General features: G+C 47.4%; 1 protein-coding gene across 1 annotated transcript in view; it reads right to left on the bottom strand.

Moving 5' to 3' along the window:
• Positions 1-21,887, bottom strand: part of SCD5 (stearoyl-CoA desaturase 5) — a 45,431-nt gene extending 23,544 nt beyond the window's left edge. Inside the window, exons 1-2 of the mRNA XM_033962585.1 lie at positions 21,426-21,887; positions 217-347 (exon numbers count right to left, since the gene is read on the bottom strand). Coding sequence (XP_033818476.1) covers positions 217-347; positions 21,426-21,633 — 339 coding nt within the window. The 5' untranslated portion in view covers positions 21,634-21,887. The remainder of the gene's footprint in view (positions 1-216; positions 348-21,425) is intronic.
• Between the last annotated feature and the right edge of the window lie 389 nt (positions 21,888-22,276).

A 22,276-nucleotide genomic window follows, 5' to 3' on the forward strand; every position in this document is an offset into this window, starting at 1 on the left:
GACTCAACAGGGTTACCTTAAGGTAGCTCAGCCCTGATCTGTAAAGCCCAGTGCTGTCTGGGACATGTAGTCTGCTCAGTCTTGGGCTCGCAGTCCTTGCTATATAGAGGTGGAATGACTGAATTAGCAAAAGATAACTCCTTACTCTTCCACAATATATAAATAAAACACAGCAGGCCTGACCTTTATAGAAGTGTAACTCAGCTCTGTGCCCACCTGAAATGCCATTGAGTTGGCAGCAGCCAGGAATATCCTCAAAGGCAGCTTCGCTTTGTAGCTCCGGTGACTCCATAAGCGATGAGCTCCAGCTGTCACCCCCAGGGCCGTCAGCAAAAAACACAGATAAGCTGCAAGACAGAATGTTAAGACTGCAGACATCAATTGAGGTGGGGTGAATTTCAGGAGAATGAAGTATAGAAGAAAAACAAAAGATATTCCCTTGAAAAACGAACTGTGGGCTAGATGCACTAAACACTCTGACCGAGTACTGACTGTTTAGCAACTGACCGAATTTGCTGACCCAATGTTGAAAACAGCTCACTGTGTGGTTTTCCGTGCATTTGTACATTTTTCGACTTTGGAATGCAAGCGGCCTCATTACTATTAAAAAGAGTCATCCGATCAATGGCCTAACATTGCATGCCATAGTTGGATCGCTAATACTGACCCAAAACAACCGACATACACAATATCTGCCCCATTAAAAAAAGTCAAAAGTCCCCGATGACCCCCCCAGAACCAAAATAGAAGCAGGAGAGATGCCCACTCCCTCCTGCCGTAAAGTGGGAAAGAGGAGGGGAGGGGTCGGTTCAGGGAGGGGGGGGGTCAGTTCGGCAGGAGGGATTTGTGGCAGCAGGAGGGAGTGGGCTTTATTGAAGTGGGCTTTATTGAACGGGGGGTCCTGCATGGTGGTCGGTTGGGGGTTCATGGCGGCAGGAGAGAGTGGGCATCCCTTCTGCCTTTATTTGGTTCTGGGGGTCATTGAGAGGGGAGGAGGGTTCTTGGGGGGAGGGCTGGACCACTTTTTTTTTTTTTGTGGGGACAGATAAAGCACAGTTACTTACCGTAACAGGTGTTATCCAGGGACAGCAGGCATATATTCTCACATGTGGGTGACGTCATCTATGGAGCCCCAGCGCGGACAGCTTTTCAAGCAAACTTGATTGAAGTTTCAAGTTTGCTACACTGCACCACGCATGTGCATGCCTTCTTGCCCACTAGAGGGCGCATCCCCACCTCGTGGTCCTCAGTTCCATAACCAGCAAAGAAGCCATCCCCGGGGAGGAGGGCGGGTTGTGAGAATATATGCCTGCTGTCCCTGGATAACACCTGTTACGGTAAGTAACTGTGCTTTATCCCAGGACAAGCAGGCATGATATTCTCACATGTGGGTGACCTCCAAGCCAACCAAAAAAGGGCAGGTGGGAGGATGGCAATTTAGGAAAACAGGTTACGTAATACCGACTGGCCAAACCGGCCGTCGCTTCTGGACAAAGTGTCCAGACAGTAGTGGGAGGTGAACGTATGAACCGAAGACCAAGTGGCAGCTTTACATATGTCCTCCACAGGAGTAGACCGGAGGAAAGCAACAGAAGCTGCCATAGCCCGGACCTTATGCCCCGTGACTCGACCATGGAGCGTGAGACCAGCCTGAGCGTAGCAAAAAGAAATACAAGCAGCCAACCAGTTGGACAAGGTGCGCTTGGAAACAGGATGTCCCAACCGATTAGGGTCAAAGGACAAAAACAATTGAGGAACCTTCCGATGAGACTTGGTACGTTGGAGATAAAAGGCCAACGCCCTCTTACAGTCAAGCGTGTGAAGCGCCGCCTCACCAGGATGAGAGTGGGGCTTCGGGAAGAACACCGGAAGAACAATGGACTGATTGAGGTGGAAATCAGACACAACCTTAGGCAAAAATTTAGGATGGGTGCGAAGAACCACCTTGTCATGATGAAACACAGTAAAAGGTGGATCCGCAACCAAAGCCTGCAGCTCACTTATCCGATGAGCGGACGTGAGCGCAAGCAAAAAGACCACCTTCCAAGTGAGAAACTTAAGATGAGATTTGTCGATAGGCTCAAAGGGAGGCTTCATCAGTTGAGCTAAGACCACATTAAGATCCCAAACTACAGGAGGAGGTTTCAGAGGAGGGTGAACATTCACGAGACCCCTCATGAAACGAGTTACCAGAGGATGAAGAGAAAGAGACCGACCCTCGAGATGCCGATGGAACGCCGCAATGGCACTGAGATGCACCCGAATGGAAGTCGTCTTCAGCCCAGACTCAGACAGATGTAACAAATATTCTAGCACCGAAGACACTGGAACTGAACTGGTTCGAGGAACACCAGGATGAAAATCTGGTCCACTTCTGGGAATAACAAAGCCTAGTCGAGACCTTGCGCAAGGCTTCCAAAATCTCCCTCACCGACTGAGAAACAGGAACCGAAGTCAAGGGGAAAGGAACCAAGCGGTCAGATGTAAAGACTGAAGATTGGGATGTAGCAGCGAATCCCGACTCTGAGACAGCAGAGAGGGAAAAACAGGCAGAAGCAGAGGTTCCCTGACACTGAGTTGAAGGAGCAGGGAGAACCAGTGCTGTCTGGGCCAATGAGGCGCAATGAGAATCATAGTGGCTCTGGTCGATTTGAGACGTACCAACGTTCTCAAGATCAGAGGAAAAGGAGGGAACGCATAAAGGAACCTTCCCCCCCAGTCGAGAAGGAAGGCATCGGCCTCGAGACGGTCCCGGGAGTACATCCAAGAACAATAGAGGGGCAGTTTGTGAGTCTCCGGGGAGGCAAACAGATCCACCTGAGGAGTCACCCAGCGGTCGAAGACCTCGCGTAGAACCCTGGAGTTCAGCGACCACTCGTGCGGCTGGAGAAGACGACTGAGCTTGTCTGCCAGACAGTTCCTCTCTCCCTGAATGTAAACCGCACATAGGAAGATGTTCTGGGAGACCGCCCATTCCCAAAGGCGCAGGGCTTCCCGGCACAGGGACCAAGAGCCCGTTCCGCCCTGTTTGTTTACATAATACATTGCCACCTGGTTGTCCGTCCGCACGAGGACTACCTGGTCGTGTAGCAAGTGGCAGAACGCTCGAGCCGCCAGAAAAATGGCCCGAAGCTCCAACACATTGATGTGACAAAGACGGTCCTCTGCCGACCATAGACCCCGAGTCCGCAGACCGTCGAGATGAGCCCCCCACGCGTACTCCGAAGAGTCCGTGGTCAGGACCTTGCGATGCGGAGGCACGAGAAAGAGCAAACCCCCGGAAAGATTGGAAGAGTTGGTCCACCAACGGAGCGAGCGTCTCAAAGAAGGAGTAACCGTTATTGGACAAGAGATTGGGTCGCGATCCTGACGCCACTGCGAGGCCAATGTCCACTGAGGAAGCCTCAGATGCAAGCGGGCGAACGGGGTAACGTGGACCGTCAATGCCATGTGGCCCAGAAGAACCATCATGCGCTGAGCCGATACTACAGGCATCAGCGAAACCCGGCAACTCAAATGAAGCAGGGCCTCCAACCGAGGGGGGGGGGGGGGGGGAGGAACGAACGGAGGCGAACCGTGTCCAGCACGGCTCCGATAAACTGAAGGGATTGAGTCGGGCACAATTGAGACTTGGGAAAGTTCACTTCGAACCCCAGACGTTGAAGGAAGATGATAGTCTGTTGGGTCGCTGAGATAACCCCCTCCCTGGTCGACGCCTTGATCAGCCAATCGTCCAGGTAGGGAAAGACCTGTAGCTCCCGAGATCTCAGGGCTGCAGCGACCACCACCATACACTTCGTGAAGACTTGAGGGGACGAAGCCAGTCCGAAGGGGAGGACCCGATATTGAAGGTGCAAATCCCCCACCTGAAACCGTAAGAATTTGCGGAAGGCGGGATGCACTGGAACATGAGTATATGCTTCCTTTAAGTCTAGGGAGCACATCCAATCCCCTTCCTCCAAAAGAGGATACAACACCGGAAGCGACAACATACGGAACTTCTCCCGGATCAGGAACTTCTTGAGCTTCCGGAGGTCCAAAATGGGGCGTAAGTCCCCGGTCTTCTTTGGGACCAAAAAGTAATGGGAGTAAAACCCCCGCCCCCGTTGGTCGGGGGGTACAGGTTCCACCGCCCGAAGGCTCAACAAGGCCCTCGCTTCGGCGAGAAGGGGAAGTTGGGCTTGACTGAATGGGTAAGCACCCGGCGGATGTTCCAGCGGCGTGGCTAAGAAATTGAGCGAGTAGCCCTCGGAGATAATCCGGAGCCCCAAGCATCTGATGTGATCCCGGTCCAGGCCGCATAAAAGGCTCGGAGTCGACCCCCTATAGGAAGGGGGTTCGGCGAGAGTGCGGAGGGGGCCCGCCCCCAACCGCACATCCCGTCAAAAAGACGGCGCCGGCTTGGACGTCGCCTGCGCTTGAGGTTTTTGTTGGCCTCCCCTACCCTGTTGCGGCGGGCGCCGGGGCGGAGGTCTAGAGAAGGCCGGCGTGGACTTCTGGGGGTATCGCCTTGGGGGAGGCCGAAACGGCTTCTGCGGCGGGGCCCGAGGTTTAGGACGGACCAAGGAGGCAAGGGAGCGCTCCTGTTCCGACAGACGTTTGGTCGCCGCCTCCAGGGACTCATCAAATAATTCAGAGCCAACACAGGGTAGATTGGCCAGACGTTCCTGCAAATTCGGGTCCATGTCCAGGGTACGCAGCCATGCCAGCCGGCGCATGGCCACTGGAGGCCAGTTCAAATGCGTCGTAGACAGCGTGAAACAGGTACAGACGCAGCTGAGATAAGTTGGACATGAAAGTGGCAAACCCCTCCTTGTGGGAATCCGGCAGGACCCCTTGATAACGAGGCAAGTCTTTGACCATGGCTCGAAGATAAGATGAGATGAGATAAGATAAGATGAGGCATAATTAAGGACCCTGGTAGCCATCAATGAGTTGGAATAGAGGCGACGACCAAACTTGTCCAGGGTCCGTCCCTCCCGTCCGGGCGGGACCGCCACCGAAACCTTAGCGGGCTGCGACTTTTTCAGCGCCGACTCCACCAGCAACGACTGGTGAGACAGTTGCGCCTTCTCGAAGCCCCTTACATGGGATGGTCCGGTACTTGGACTCCATCTTCGAAGGCACCGCTGTGACTGTAAGAGGGGAGTCCAAATTTCTCAGGAAGGTCTGGTGGAGGACCTTATTGAGAGGCAGACGAGGAGTTTCTCTCGGGGGAGTGGGCAGGTCTTGTTCCTCCAAAAACTCCTTTGTATACTGAGACCCAGCAAGTAAGTCGAGGTCCAAGGCCCGTGCCATATCCTGCACAAATTTTGAGAAGGAAGAGGGCCTAGCAGGCGGGGAAGGAGTACGCGAGGTCCGAGCCGCCAAGAAAGAGGGGGAGGCCTCGCGGGAATACCGAGGCTCCCTACCAGACCCCGATCCCCAGGAGGCCGTACCGAGCGACCTCGAAGGGGTCGGGGACCGCCTATGCCCCGAGGAGCCCTTGGGGGAAGTCCCCGGGGTATGAGGAACCGAGGCCCGTCCCCTCCGCCTCGGCGAGGAGTCCCGCGAACCCCTTTCCCCGGGGGTCCGGAAGAGCCTCGGATTATCGAGGCGGAGCTCCGAGACACGTAAAGTCTCACCCCCGGTCGGCGAGGAGCGACCGCGTCTCCAAGGGGGGAAGCACGAGAACGCTTGGGTTTCCTCAGCCGACGCCTTGCCCGAGGCCGACCCGAGGGCGAGGAGCCCCGGGAGGACCTCGAGGAAGAGGACGTGGAAGAGATCCTCCTAACCCGACGCACCTTGTCCCGAGGCCTGACACTCCTCTCAGGCTGGTCAACCGAGGTCGAGGTCGAGGGCAAGGTCGGGGTCGAGGTCGACCGACCCCCGGGGCCGAAGCCGAAGGCACCGAGGCCGCCGACGCCGGGGCAATCGAGGCCGAAGCCTGCTGCAGGTGCGCGAGGGCCCCGGACAGCTCCGAGGCAATGAGCGCTCGGAGCAAGTCCTGGAAGACCGGAACCCCCATCATGGCTGGCAGGTCCGGGGCCTAGGAGTGCTCCCTGGAGGGCGACCTCGGTCTCGAGTATTCCCTCGGGGCACTAGGCTTTGCTACTCGGGGCGGGGCAGAGGACGACCCACCCGCAGTCGAGGAGCCCGAGGATGGCTTCTTCGCCGACCCTGGAGTCGAGGATGGAAGGGAGGACTTACCCGAAGCAGGCTTGGTCGAGGCAGCAGGCTTGGAGGAAGTCGAGGGTCGAGGCGAGGTCGAGGGACCGGAGGCCGAGGTCGAGGCCGGGGCCGAACCCAAGGCCGACGTCGAGGCCTTCCCCGGCGTGGGGTCCGCAGAAAAGAGCTCCGCCATCCGAGCACTGCGTCGGCGGAGAGCTCTAGTCTGAAAAGTTGAGCACCTATCACAGGACTCTGTAGGATGCTCAGGACCCAAACAAACCAAGCACCACCGGTGAGGATCGGTAATAGAGAGCAACCGATCGCACCGGGTGCACTTTTTAAAGCCCGTCAAGGGACGGGACATGGACACAAAAACCGGCCGGGAACGAACAAGGTCTCGCGGCCGCAGCTACCGGGAGCCCCCGGAGCCGAACAAGTCCTTTGTTTTTTTTTGTTTTTTTTTCCGACGAAAACTGAAACAAAAGAAAGAAAAAAAAAGCAAATTAAGCACAGCGACCGTGAAATAAAAACACAGACGCGGTGTCAGAAGGCTAAATTCGAAGAGCACAAATTCCACAGGGCTTCTGGCTCCGCGGAAAAAACTGAACTGAGGACCACGAGGTGGGGATGCGCCCTCTAGTGGGCAAGAAGGCATGCACATGCGTGGTGCAGTGTAGCAAACTTGAAACTTCAATCAAGTTTGCTTGAAAAGCTGTCCGCGCTGGGGCTCCGTAGATGACGTCACCCACATGTGAGAATATCATGCCTGCTTGTCCTGGGATAATGTGTGTAACACATGCACATCTGTGCCATTTTAAAAAAAGAAAAACACCCCAAACATCTAAGTGGCAGGAGGCTGCTTTGAGGCTTCCCCTGCTGCTCAGCTGTTCTGGTTTCCCCAAACTGGCTCTGTGTGAGAGACAATTTCTAAGCGATCAAGGGATTACGACTACCATCTTCAAAACACATTTCCATGGGCAGCAGTTTGAACACCAATCGCTGTTTAGAAATCGTCCCACAGCAACCCGCATCTAGCCCTGTGTTGTAATTTAAGCTCCTTCCTTTTTCCCTGACAATTTGGTTTTTGAGGGTTAGCCCTAATAAGTACATGTACTGAAGGCCCAAAGACTGCCCTGAGAACCACAGACTTGAGGAACAGCAGTGAGAGTGAGATGCATCATCAACACCTCAGGAAATTACATTTCATTTGGAGGGCCAGGTGCTATTCTTCGTTTCTAAAACCATTACAGTGGAACCTTGGTTTGTGAGCATAATTTGTTCCAGAAGTATGCTCGTAAACCAAAGTGCTCGTATATCAAAGCGAATTTCCCCATAGAAAGTAAGGGAAACTCGCATGATTTGTTCCACATCCCATAAAGACCCCCCCTCCAAGGCCACTGGCGTGCTTCCACCCCACCCCCAGGAACCGGCTTCGCCCACTCCACCCCTGAGAACCAGCATTGCCCCCCCCCCACCCGCCCGTACCCTTATTGCGATCAGGCACCGGCACACAGCACCAATCCACAGGACGTACCGGTGCCCAATGAGCCTGCCGCTGATTCTGCTGGGCCTTGAGCATCTGTGCATGCTCAAGGCCTTCTGGCTCCTGCTCTCTCTGAGATGCCCAACCTACAACTCAGGCTCTTTTATGTCCTCCTGGCAACTGGATGACATCACAATTGCTCTACTCCTGATCTTGTGCCTTTGTGACATCAAGGTCAGACCAACCATTAGGCAAGACTAGAAAGCCACCTAAGGTAGCAAAGAGCAGCTACAGGCAAAGCAATATGTAAGTAATCCTTGTCTCTCACCAATTGTCCTGGGCACCAGCTAAGCTCTTCGGATAAGATACCCTAAGCAGAATATACAAAACAGCTTTCTATTTTTTGAGCTGGGTTTAGGCCAGGGCCAGGTTAAACCCCAGTGGGCCAAAGAGTACTTTTTTCTGGGCACACTCCAATTCACTGCTGTGAAATAAACAGTCGCAATCTCTGTGTTTAACTTCTACTGTAGGGTCTTGAAATGGTTAACTGTTGTTTAAAATATTGCTCTGGCCTACATAGCTGAAGAAAGTTTACAATCTATTGACTTCATCTGCCTAAAATGTATGTCCCTACCTTACCACATTGTAAGCTGAATAGATAAGAGTTTGAGCCATGATGTACCCTGCCCTTCTGTACATTTAACTGTAAGAGTTAGATAAGTGTCCTGCTAGTGACCTGCTAGTGTGAGCTTAGAACCAATGAATGTTAAGAAAAGTAACACGTGAAAAGCTTTTTCTAGAATTCAGTTGTATAGCCAGAAAAATGAATAAATATCTCTGTAACTTCCTGGTTTCGGCACTTCTGAGCCAGCTTGGAGCTCAGGGGTCCAGCATGCATGCTGTGAATAAACTCTTGTACTTTCTTCACGCCTCTGACTTTGTGTGTCCAAGTGACCTTTCATTTGGCTTCCGAACAGGGACTTGAAGGTCTCTTGACCACTGGTTACTCGATTGGTCACTTGTTTCTGGTCCTACGGCTGATGTGTCTGCTTAGCCGGCTGCCTTCCTTTTGGGGGGTTGACAGACCTCAGGACGTTGGACCACTTCAACTGACTTGTCTAGTCTCAGTTTAAAGTACAAGAATCTGTATCAGTTTAATTCTGTACCTGGAGTGGCCACCATCTGGTAAGTGGGGATTGATCATCCCTATCCTGTCTCTCGTCTCCTGCCTAGTAAGCCACTTGATCTGTCGCTGAAAAGTTATGGGGAAGGATTCTAGGAACTGTTATTTTCTGGTTGAGTAACTGAACTGAAATCTGTTGTGTTTTGTGTGTTTGAGAGTGTCTGAAACGTCCTTGAGGACGAAGCGAGTGTGGACCTGTTAGTACTGCGTTTCCCTAGTCTGGAGACGGGCGGGGCCAGGAATTCAGGGAAGTGTTTTTGTCCTCCATTGCACAATGGGGGGATGTCTGTCTACCTGTGGGGATCCCTTGATATCTTAGCTAATTTTAAAAATGGATTTATCTCTGATTACACTTAACAAATCAACCCTTATTTGTTTGTGCCAGTTAGAATGGCCGATATTTGGTGTGGGCTGGCCCCCTCTGGCTCCCTGGGACATAACCCGTCAGGTTTTTATGCATTCGTTTGCTGTCGGTTCCTCTTCCAGTTAGCCAATTTTTGCATTCCAATGGGAAAACCCTTCCACTGGACAAACCTCCTAAGTAACCTGGACCCATCTATCCCAGGGCTTTAAAAATAGCCCCACTCTATTCAGCACCGCCCTTGCTTCAGACCTTGCCAAATTCTTCCCTTCATCTGATTCCCAAGTCCTGCAGTATCCCGGGTTTTTTATGAGTTCTGTCTGTCCAAATGTATTAGTGAAGTTTAAACTGTCAGTTGTTTAAAGCAGGAGAGGGGAGTACCCCTCCTCCTCCTTTTGTGATAAGGGCCATGAAATGTTTAGCACTTCAAATGCTGTTTCTCCTGAAACAGATAAGTAGTTTTAGATTTAAAGTTTTTGGCTATGTTATAAAATGTTTATATATATATATTTAGAAATGTATGTAAATGAAAAATATGATTTCTGGAACTTATATTCCATGCTAAAAATAAGTTATTTGTCTAAATTTAGAAGTTATTTGTCTAAATTTAAAAAATTCTGAAACGGACTATATCTGTAATTTGATCTCTTTGATCTTTAAGCACTTCTCTCTCTCCTTTGTGAAATTCTGTTGGAAGGGGGAGTAAGTCTCTACTGAGACCCATGTTGATTGTAAAAGAAAAAAATGAACAATGTTTAAACTTGTGAGTAGAGAATGACACGGGGAAAAAATCTGTCCCCGTCACCGCCCCACCATCCTCTGCACCGCCCCGTCACCGCCGATCCCTTCACCGCCCCGTCACCGTCACCGCCATCCCTTTCACCGCCCCGTCACCGCCACTGCCATCCCATTCACCGCCCCGTCACCATCCCCGCTGCATCCATATAAGCCTTAGTACTGTAATATTTAGCTTATTCCTTTCTTATAAATCAAAGTTCCTGCTGCTGAACTAGAGAAAGAGATGTTCAGCTGGCAGGGCTTTGTTTATAAATTTTTATCAACACAACTAATATACTATTTTATCCTAAAGCAAAAAATAAATAAATAAATATAATTTTTTTTTTCTACCTTTGTTGTCTGGTTTCTGCTTTCCACATCTTCTCATTGAATTCCTTCCATCCACTGTGTGTCTTCTCTCTGCGTCTTCCATTTGCTGTTACTGTGCCTCTCCCTTAACCCCCCCCCCCAATTGGTCTAGCACCCATCTTCTTCCCTCCGCTCCCGCATAGTCTGGCACACAAACTTGAAGGACCATTGGCACTTACTTCAACCTGAACTTTTACAGGGTATTTGTACGATGATCATGATTGTTGAGTTTAAGGTAGCTTTGAAATGGTTCACATCCTGTGTCGGAAAACCCAAATGACTGCAGCCGTGAGACAGCATCGAATGATTGCAATAGAAGGAAGAAACATCTGTGTACTGTATGCCTTCCTGAAACCATACTGGGCTCTCCTACTACTATTAATTATTTCTAGAGCGCTACCAGATTTATGCAACGCTGTACAGTCACCTAGGAGACAGTCCCTTCTCTAAAGAGCTTACAATCTACAAATCTATCTGTCTAGTTCAACGCCACATTTTCAATGACTCTAATGACAGCAAGAAGAGATGAACTAGCCTAGGCCTACATTTCTCTTAAGGAAGGCTGACATCTTTAGTGCAGCAGACAGTTTGACAGGACTGAGAGATTAATTACATTACAGCTGCAAGAGCAGGTGTGATATTCTTGCCAGTTGTCTTAAACAAAAGGAGAACATAGGTCAGTCAATGAATATGTGCAAAGTCTTAGAACGGGATCTCAGCTTCTTCTAAAGTTAGAGGCCTCATTATTGGGGCCACTTTTTTTGTTCCATGGAAGATAGTGAAAAAAATGTCAACTTTTGATTCAGGTTATAGAAAGGATAGTTGTTCAAGCAGGCTAAAAGTCATGTTTCTAGTACAACATTTTGTGCTGAATCTAAAAATACCACTCAGATCATTGGGGCATGCTTTGGTGTATCACTGTTGTTGTTGTTGTTAGGTACCATCGATTCGTGCTTGAGTACTAGCGACTTGATGAATTGCAGAAATTGGTTTTGTGCTAGTCCGGAAAGGTTCTCGAGTGTCATCCCCATGGTTGTTTTCGACATATCCAGCTATCTGATTGCAAGTTGCCCTCTTCGCCTGGTTCCTTCAATCTTCCCAAACATGATGTCCTTCTCCAGTGATCTCTCTCTTCTGATGGTGTGACCAAAATAAGACAGTCGTAACTTCATCATTTGGGCTTTGAGTGACATAGCCGGTTTGATCTCTTCCAGAATCGATTTGTTAGTTCTTCTGGCAGTCCACGGCATGCCTAAAACCCTTCTCCAGCACCAAAGCTCCTTCTGTCTGATCCGTTGTATCCAACATTTGCATCCGTAACTGACCACTGAGAAAATGAGTGTGTGGACAAGTCTGATCTTCGTTTGGAGTGTTACCTTCTTGCCTTTGAATACTTTGTTGAGAGTCTTCATTGAAGAGTGACCATGTGTTATTCTGCAGAATATATTTCCTCCCTGCTATTTGCTTCTTTATTTACAAAAGAGCCCAGGAGATTCTAGTCTTCTAGTCTTATCACCTTCAAGCTCAAAATCTTCATCATTTTCTGTGTTCATGATCTTTGGCTTATGTTCAGTTCCAATCCCATGTTATGACTTTCGACTTTATCTTTTCTCAGTAGATACAGCACGTCTTCTTTGCTGCTAGTGAGTGTTGTATCATCTGCTTAGTGCAGGTTGTTGGCCACCAACTTTGAAACCGACACTCTCTTATTCCAAATTTGTTTTTCTGAAGATAGTTTCACTGTATAGGTTGAACAGATAAGGTAACAAGATGCATCCTTGCCTGACGCCACGTTTTATTGAAATCCAGTGTTGCCGTATTCAGTTCTCACTGCAGCTTCTTGATTTTCATATAGGCTCTCTATCAGCTGAGTTTTATGTTTGGGTGTTTATTCCCAGTTGCACTAGAGCACAGTTCTTCAACCGCCGGTCCGCGGACCGGTGTCGGTCTGCAGAAAATTTCTGCCGGTCCGCTCAGGGCCGGCGAGATCCAGTCGGCAGTTAAATTTCCTGCCGACTGCGGCAATAGCGTACTAAGGGGGGGGGCGGTCCGGCCTTGCCGTTCAGTCCTCCCCACCCCCGAAGGACCGCTCGCCCCACTGACCTTCCTGCACCACCTATGAAGCAGCCCGCAGCAGGATCGCGATGTCAGCGATCCCTGAGCTGCTTGGACGCTGCTTCCTGCGCCGCGGTCCCGCCCCTCCTCTGACGTCAGAGGAGGGGCGAGACCGCGGCGCAGGAAGCAGCGCAGGGATCGCTGACATCGCGATCCTGCTGCGGGCTGCTTCATAGGTGGTGCGGGGAGGTCAGGGGGGCGAGCGGTCCTTCGGGGTGGGTCGGGGCATCAGGCCTTCAGGGGCGGGCGGGCAGGCAGGCTTTCAAGGGGGAGGGGGTGACAGGCAGGCAGGCCTTCAAGAGGGGAGGCAGACCTTCAAGGGGGGGTGTGCAGACCTTCGGGGGGTGTGCAGACCTTCAAGGGGGTGCAGGCCTTCAAGGGGGGGGCAGGCAGGCCTTCAAGGGGGGGACAGGCCTTCAAGGGGGGGGACAGGCCTACAAGGGGATGGGACAGGCCTTCAAGGGGGGGACAGGCCTTCGGGGGGGTGCAGGCCTTCAAGGGGCTGCAGGCCTTCAAGGGGGGGACAGGCAGGCTGGCCTTCAAGGGGGGGGGGCAGGCCTACAAGGGGGGGACAGGCCTTCAAGGGGGTAAAGGCCTACAAGGGGGGGGGGCAGGCAGACCTTTAAGGGGGGACAGGCCTTTGGGGGGGACCCTGGTTTAGAAGTACACGGAGGGAAAGGGGTTTTCAAAGAGATGTGCTTATGCCAAACTTTGGGGGGGGGTGGGGAGAAATAATGGGTCTGAAAATAGAGGAGAGGGAGAGAGATGATGGACCATGGGATTTAGGGAGGGAAGGAACAGAAAGAGAGAGAAATTGGACACAAGGGATGGTGTGGAGGAGGGATAGAGATACTGGATAGGAAGGTAATTAGGAAAAGAAACGGAGAGATGGTGGACTCTGGGATGGTGGGGAAGGAGGGAGAGATGCCGGATGAAAGGGTAGTTAAGAAAAGGTGGATCTGTGGAGGGAGATGAAAAAAAGGAAAGATACCAGACTTCCTGGGGAGGGAAGGGAAATGGAAAGGGAGGACAGAGTTGGCAGATGGATGGTTAGCATGCAGAAAGAAGAAAGAAGGAGACCCTGGCAAGCAAGTTATCAGAAGAAAACCAGAGCCTTGGACCAACAAGATTTGAAATATAACCAGACAACAAAAGGTAGAAAAATTAATTTTATTTTCTGTTTTGTGATTACAATATGTCAGATTTGAAATGTGTATCCTGCCAGAGCTGGTGTTGGACTACAAACGTGAGCTAGGATTTAACAGAGAGAGGAAAAGTCCTTTTTGTTTCTTTATTTTATTTACACCACAGCACCAGTGTGGTTAGGAGAAGCCAAAGGGGGTGAAAAAGCTATAAAACCCACCAGGATTTTTGAAAAAAATCACCCAACTGGGCAGGAAAATCGAATTGAAAAACCAATTCAATAGGCTGAATCGAATCAAAATTTTTTTTCCTGAATCTGGCAGCATTAGTTTGCGCTACTGTCTTAGACTTTAGGACCTGGGATTGGGGAGAGATGGCATCCTCAGTACTTTATAATGCAAGTGAAACGAGGATTTGGTCAGACTTTTGAAGGGTCTACAGAAAAAAAATATTGTATAGGCCGGGGACATGAGACAGCAGGAAATGGGAACTTTTCTTCCTTCTATTTTTGGGAATGGAATGGCTGAGGATGTCAGAGAGCTCAGTTAAAATATGTGCTTTATAAGAAAATATAATAATGTGTTTTATAAAGTTTATAGCATAGCTGGCCTACCCAGTGAGGTGTTCCTAGGGGTGGTGATGGCAGCGTGTCAATATGTTGAGAGGAAGAGGTGGTCTGGGAAATTCTGCTGAGCAAACTCCGGGCCCATTTCCACCCCCCAGTTAGTCCACTCCACTCAACTGGTTCACACAACTGCTTTGACAGGCAGCTCCTGATTGGTAAGGCTCGACTTTAGAGCAGGAAGAGGCGGTCGGAGCATGCAGCGAGTGATTTCCTTCACTCGGCGGTGCTTTGGCTGCTCTCTCCTGCCTCTCCCACTGCCTTCTCAAGTCTCCCCCATGAAAAACCGTATTTGCGGTTTTTCAAGATTCACGGGGGTTCCTGGAACGGAACTCACGTGAATATTGGTGTACTGTACTGCATTTCTGTGGTTATAATCAAAGTGGTTTACATATTATATACAGGTACTTATTTTGTACCTGGGGCAACTTGCCCAGAGCCACAAGGAGCTGCAGTGGGAATTTGGGGAAGTCTCTACCATCCCCTCATCACTTTTGCTAGCTTTTTACTCCCCATTCTGTCCCCTTGAGCCACCCAGCTTTCAATAGAAATCTTTTGCTTTGTCCGTCTGTGGCCACGCCCCCCACACACTCTTGCAGGGTGCTCACGCCTTTCACTTCAGAACCCAGTTCCCTAGGCTGCTGCATTAATCACTAGGCTACTCCTAGACAGAGAAGAGGGTATGACACTACCAAAAAAAAGATTCAAAAGCAAAGAGAAAGGGAGCTTACTTATCTACCTGGGACGCTAGAGGAGACTCTGTTCTTGTTGCCCCGTGTCTCCTGCAGCAGTGGCAAGGCTCGTTGGGATCCTTCAGGCAGGCACTGGACGAGACGGACCCCTGACGTCACCGGGTCCGTCTCTATTGATTTATTTAATTTGACTCCGCTGCTGCAGTTGCGGCCGCAGGGCGCGCCCTAAGGGGCAGGTCTTGCCCCTTGGGAGCCCCTTGGAGCAACGAGGAGCTGAGGAGCAGGAATTCAGGTCGTATAAATAATACTCTGTCAGGTCATGGGGAAAAGGAAAATTAAACCTAAAAGTTCTACACCTAATGTATCTGGTCCCATGTACAGGCATTTGACATTTTCTGCTAATAATCCTCCACAAACTTCATTTGATATGACTTCTCCCATATCGGGTGTATCAATGAGCCCCCTCGAAAGGACCCCCCCCCCCATTCACCCAGTATCAAGTGATAGTGGGGAAGTTATTCCCGCTATTTCAACTGAATAGAAACATAGAAACATAGAAGATGACGGCAGAAAAGGGCTACAGCCCATCAAGTCTGCCCATTCTGCTTACCCACCCCTTGTCTATGCCCTAATGACCCAATAAATACATATTGAGTGGGGAGGTGGTCTCACTGAGGATCATGTAACCTGAGATATATTTGAATGAATTAGGCGTATATACAAGGTTTACAGCTCCTTGTATATTGAGATTGGTTGTTAAATTACAAGACATAGAATATGTATTTTGGGATCCTATTCAGTTGCAACAATTCTTATTAGCTAGAGAACAGAAATTAGTTTTCTTTCTTTAAATATGTTTCACTACTGAGAAATTGGAGGATGTAATAGTCCCATAATAGTAGGGACTGGTTAAAGATTCACAAGGATGAATCAAGAACCAATTCTTTAATTTTCTTCTTATTTTTGTAGTTGAATTTGTAGTATGTCTTCCCATGTTTGTGGGCTTGGAAAGGAATTTCGTTTATGTGTATAAATATCGCTAATTATGTGTAAGAATCCTTTTTTTCCTGGTATTATCTGATATTGTAATCATTAAATTTGTATATAAATAATTAAAAAAAAAACAACCAAAAACAAAAGCAAAGAGAAACTCGAGATATTATTGGAGTCTTTGGAGGTGCAAAAAAGAAAGAAGAGAAAGACCCGCCATGAATTGTTCAATGTATTATGTTTTTTTCTGCTAAATCTGTGTGATGCCTCCTTGTCTTGTGCCAATTTTACACTTCCTTTATCACAGTGGTCTCAAACTCAAACCCTTTGCAGGGCCACATTTTGGATTTGTAGGAACTTGGAGGGCGAACAGAATGCTAGAAATGATTAAGAAGGGGATCACAAACAGATCGGAGAAGGTTATTATGCCGCTGTATCGGGCCATGCTAGACCCTCACCTGGAATACTGTGTCCAGCACTGGTCGACATACATGAAGAAAGACATGGTACTATTTGAAAGGGTCCAGAGAAGAACGACTAAAATGGTTAAGGGGCTGGAGGAGTTGTCGTACAGTGAGAGATTGAAAATAGGAGACATGATCGAAACATTCAAGATAATGAAGGGAATAGACTTAGATAAAGACAGGTAATTGTTCACCCTCTCCAAGGTAGAGAGAACAAGAGGGCACTCTCTAAAATTGAAAGGGGATAGATTCCGTACAAACGTAAGGAAGTTCTTCTTCACCCAGAGAATGGTAGAAAACTGGAACGCTCTTCCGAAGGCTGTTATAGGGGAAAACACTCTACAGGGATTCAAGACAAAGATAGACAAGTTCCTGCTGAATCAGAACGTACGCAGGTAGGGCTGATCTTGGTTAGGGCACTGGTCTTTGACCCAGGGGCCGCCGCGTGAGTGCACTGCTGGGCACATTGGACCACTGGTCTGACCCAGCAGCGTCAATTCTTATGTTCTTATGTCTTTTTTTTTTCTTTATTGATTTTCAAACTACAAATGCGCCATAAAAAAAATAACTTACATGTACAATTGTAAAATAAGCGCAGCGAACTTTCAAATATTACTGCAACTATGAAGCAAATGTGGTTTTTCTTACTACATAGAGCTTTCTGGACCCCTGTTCGTTTAAAAAAATTAGATAGCTCTAAATCTGATAGATGCTGGCATTGCCATCTTGAAGCAGGGACTTTAGATCACTTGTTATTCTATTGTCCATATATACTAGAATTTTGGAAATCAATTTGGAACCAAATTAATTGCCTTTTAGAAAATCATGTGGCATTATCATATGACAGTATTATTTGGCATGGAAATGAGGGCAAAGAAACAAATTTCCTCTAATAATAATAACTTATTGCTCATTTTAACAGGGATTCAACAGATTACGTACAACTGGAAAAACTGGAATAGACTCAATTACTGTTTCTGGTGGAACTCTGTGCCACATATATAAAATGGAAAGGACATTAGCAGTCCAAAAAGGAAATTATAGCAAATTTCAGGATGTGTGGAGGCCATTGACAGATTATTGCAAAGATTAAAAATATTCTTCCCTGATTATAATATATGACATATGAGGGAGGGTAGGGGAGGGAAAATTTGATTATTAAAGAAATAGATTATATATATATATATATATATATATATATATATATATATAAATGTTATATATATAAAATGAGGGGGGTACAATATTTTAGGATGATACGATCAAATGTAAGAATTCAAGTGTTTTTAAATGTTCAATTGTTAAACATCATTTACTGTACTTGATTTTAAGATATGAAATGAATAAAGATTAAAAAAACAAACAAATATTACTGCAATAAAGTAATTTCCCCCATCAAATATACAATCAATAAATCAAATCTTCATGAAACCATTCATAAAAATCATAAAATTCCATTCAATTCCTTTCCCTTACCCCACCCTCCAAGGATGTGTACGTTCCTTGTTTATATAATAAAATACATTAAATTATTAATCTTTACAATATTTAGTCAATGGCTCCCACACCTCCATAAAATTTTTCAATCTTCCCTGTTGTATAGCCATACCACGTTCCATTTTATATGTATAACATAGGGATTCCCACCAGAACGTGTAGTTCAACCTATCCCAGTTTTTCCAATTTCTTAAGATAAGCTGCATGGCAACCCCTGTCATCACTAATAGAAGCTTGTTATTATTTGTTGATATTTGACTTTGGATCTCATAGGAGTACCAAATAAAATGGTATCATAAGATAAAGCCACTGGATTACTTGATCCCAAACAGACCTCCAAAACTGCATAATGAAAGGACAATAGTAAAGTAAATGATTTAAAGTTCCAGCTTCAAGATGACAATGCCAACATCTATTTGATTTGGAACTACAGTGGTGCCTCGCATAACGGACGCCTCGTACAGCGAACGCTGCGCATAACGAACTTTTTGTCTTGCTCCCTATAACGAACTTCGTTTCACACAACGAAGTCGCCCGAGGGGCCCGGGGGGGGGGGGGGGGCGGAACTACTCTCGCCGCTTTCTAATGTGAGCCGGGAACAGCAGCACCCTCCACCTTACCTTAAAAACCGAGTTTTCCGGCTTTCTTTTTCGGCCAGCCACACACTTTCAAAGAGCAGCACATGCGCGCATGCTCTGTTGTTCAATCTTCTCCTCTGACGCAACCGGAAACCGGAAGTTGCAGGAGAGAGAACATTGATCAACTCCAGCAGCTGCGCGTGCACAGCTTTTTGAGATCGTGCGGCTGGGTGAGGGAGAAGGCTGGCAGGCTCTGCATGTGAGGTGAGGTGGAGGGAGGGAAATGTAGGGCTGCAGAACGAATTATTTTGTTTTACAGGTATTCTTATGGGACAACAGGGCTGCAGAACGAATTATTTTGTTTTACAGGTATTCTTATGGGAAAACGCGTTTCACACAACGAACGTTTCACATAACAAACTTGCTCCTGGAACGGATTAAGTTCGTTGTGTGAGGCACCACTGTATCTAACTTATGAAACGAACAGGGGTCCAGAAAGCTCTATGTAATAAGAAAAACCAAGTTTGTCTTATAGATGCTGACATCGTACATCTCATCCTCCAAGACCAAATACGTGTTCTTATGTCTTATTAAAGAAATGAAAACTTTGCATGAGGTAAAACTCTTTATAGTTTATAAATATTTCCTTTTGGCTAAGTCTTAATAATAATATTGTAATTTATAGCTAAAGAGACATATGATCAAGAAACTGTTTTATTTTACTTTTGTGATTATGATAAACATACCGAGGGCCTCAAAATAGTACCTGGCGGGCCACGAGTTTGAGACCACTCTTTTATCATAAGAATAGCCTTAATGGCTCAGACCAATGGTCCATCAAGCCCAGTAGCTATTTCTCACGGTGGCCAATCCAGGTTACTAGTACCTGGCCAAAACCCAAGGAATAGCAATATTCTATACTACCAATCCATAGCAAGCAGAGGTAAGTGTAAAATTGGCACAAGACAAAGAAGCATCACACATATCAGTCCAGATTACCAAGTTTAGCAGAAAAAATAATAATAAATTGAGCAATTCATGGCTGGTCTTTATCTTCTTTCTTTTTTGTACCTCTGAAGACTCTCTGGTAATGGTTTGATATATTCATAACTTGATGCACTTATAATTGTGGTGGTGATGGTGGGGTGTGTATACAGGTATAACTTGTAACCCGTCCTGCGTTCTTTGGGGAAAATGGGATGGAAAATTAATTAATTAAATAAATTATTTCTTTTGAAGTTCAAGGTTAGAGGAGGTGCCTCAGCGAACACATTTTACATTGCACTATGCTATGACTGAAAGAGCCAAGAGCATATAGAAAACAAACATTCCAGGGCCTGAATTTTCAGGAATTTTTTCCACAGGCTTAGACATGTTATAAATAAATCAGGATATGCATAATACCGAGGAAATCAGGATTTTGCATAATACCGAGAAAGATGCTGTCACAGTTTATCATTTTAATAGCACCACTAAACCTGTGCATCTGTGCTGTATGTGAAAGTACTTTCAGAGCTGGAAAGATTTTAAACTCCAAACTTTACAATCTATAAAACAACCCAAAGGTTGATACCAGAAGGGGACTTGGGAGATTCAACCTCTCATTTAAAATATTCGAGTGAAATCCCCTGCTTATCATTCTACCATAGACCAAGCTGCTCAGGTACCATTATGCTGTCTCTTTCGTAATATTCTGTGCATTTGAATCCTATTAATAGTGTGAGTCTGCATCTGATAACCCTAACCAAAAGCTCTCAAGCGAGATCTCTGGGCTGCCCTGCCCTATACAGTGGTGTCACTTGAGGGAGACAGTTCAGTCTGCTGACCTCACCCTGACAAAAATAAGGTAAGAGTAGGAAAAAAATGACAATTTATTAAGAGGAACAAAAGGCACCATTATGACTATCAGTATCCTTTAAGAAAAAAAAGGCGGGAAAAAGTGATGGGGGGGGGGGGGGGGGAGTGGCCACAGAATATACGGCATCTAGGGTTACCATATGGCTCCAGAAAAAGGAAGATGGATTCTTTCAATGGAAGTAAAACCTGGGTATCTAAATCTAGCCTCCTTTTTCTGGAGCCATATGGTAATCCTATACATGGTGGGAAACCCAATACAAAGACTGTGTCTTCCCTTCAAATAAGGAGTGAGGGACTGATCCTGGGGCTTCTGGAAGCCAATATTAAGCCATCTCTTCCCAATGACACATATAATATAGACAGCAGAGAAAAACTAAGCCTGTAGAAAACACGATGTACCCAAACGACAGAAAAGTAAAACAGACAAACCATGAATTCCTTCTCCCTCAGCCCCCAGTTTCATCTTTGCATGCTTGCCCCCCCCCCCTTCCCTCTCCCTCACCCCCCACCCGACCTGTTTTTAGTGGGTGACGAGGAAGTTATTAGTCATTTCTTTGAACATCTCTGCCTACATACCACAGGCCCTATCAGTTCTGGCAACCTTCTGAATACTGGTAACCTGAAAGATCCAGGCCATGGCTACAGACCAGGGCTCAGGATTTCTCCTAATGTCTTTATTACCAGATATTGCTCACATTACAAAACATATAGAATGAAGGAGTTTCCACTGTGCTTTTTTCAACATCTGATTTTAACACTACAAAAAGGTGTTTCTGATCTTTCCCTATGCAGAAAATTTCTAGGCCATTTTTTTTCCATTTATTGTCCTCAAGTATTTAGTCACAAAAACAAAGTAGGCAGTATCAGTCTGACTGGAAAGACTCCACTGCTGTAAATCATTCAATTATAAATATACACCTTCAACAGTATTTTGGACTGGTGAGATCTCCAGATAACAAAGCTTCAAAGAAAAAAAAAATTACAAATAAAAAGGGACCTTCTGAAAATTCCTCTTTTGTTAATTTAAATAAAAGGAGATGAAAAATGAAAAGAAATATCCAAGACTTATTAAAAAAAAAAAAAAAAAGCCAAACCATCACCACCACCAAACCTAAGGGAGAGAGACCTGACTGCAGAAACTTACCCCAGAGCAACGTGAGCAGCTGGGCCGTGGGAATGAGGACCAGGGAGTACACTGCCCCCAGATGAAGCAGTGCCATGAGGATGACATTCCTCCACACAATGTCCTGCCGCTTTCTGCCTTCCCCCTCTCCTCCGATCTTTGTCACCGGAGCGCCGTTTTCCGTCTCATGGCCAGAGGCAACAGCGGCAAGCTTCCCCTGCTCCTCCATGCCCCGGACAAAGGCCTCTGCGCTGCAGGCCGCGCAGGTGCAATCGGAAATGCGGAGGGGAGAGGGGGTGGGTTAGCAGGGGATCCTTTTTTTTTGTTTGTTTTCCTTGCCTTGAAGTAGGGTTAGCTTTATTATTTTGGGAATGGGTTGTCTTTTATGGCCTACCACTACGAGTACCGAGGCAAAGCATCTCCGGCTTCCATTTCATCCATGATGTTGCAGCTGCTGCTGTGTCAGTGCAGAACTCCCTACACAGCAACAGAAGGGAAAAGGGGAGGGGGATAGAGAGAAAGATACAGACAGAGAAAGAGAGACAGAGAGAAAGACCTGCATAGCTACAGCCAATCAGATGTGAGCGTGGCTGTCTGGAGGAGAAAAGCAGCTCGGTGCGTTGCTGAAACACAGGTTAGGCGCCGGCTCGAGAGGAGCAGAAGGAAACCAGCTTGAGCCACTAGCCCAGATTCACTGCAGAGTGTTCGTCGTTGTTCCATGTGTCTGGATTGATTTTTTTTTTGTTGTTGTTGTTGTTTGGTGCTTGGATCAGAACACGGTTGCATTGAAATTAGTATGCTTGCTGTTGCTTCCTTATTAGAGGCTGCATGCCTGGCATTCAGAGACCTGCAAATACAGACTGCCGCCTACT

The sequence above is a fragment of the Geotrypetes seraphini genome, chromosome 1 (assembly GCF_902459505.1).
Source record: "Geotrypetes seraphini chromosome 1, aGeoSer1.1, whole genome shotgun sequence".
Taxonomy (NCBI): Eukaryota; Metazoa; Chordata; class Amphibia; order Gymnophiona; family Dermophiidae; genus Geotrypetes; species Geotrypetes seraphini.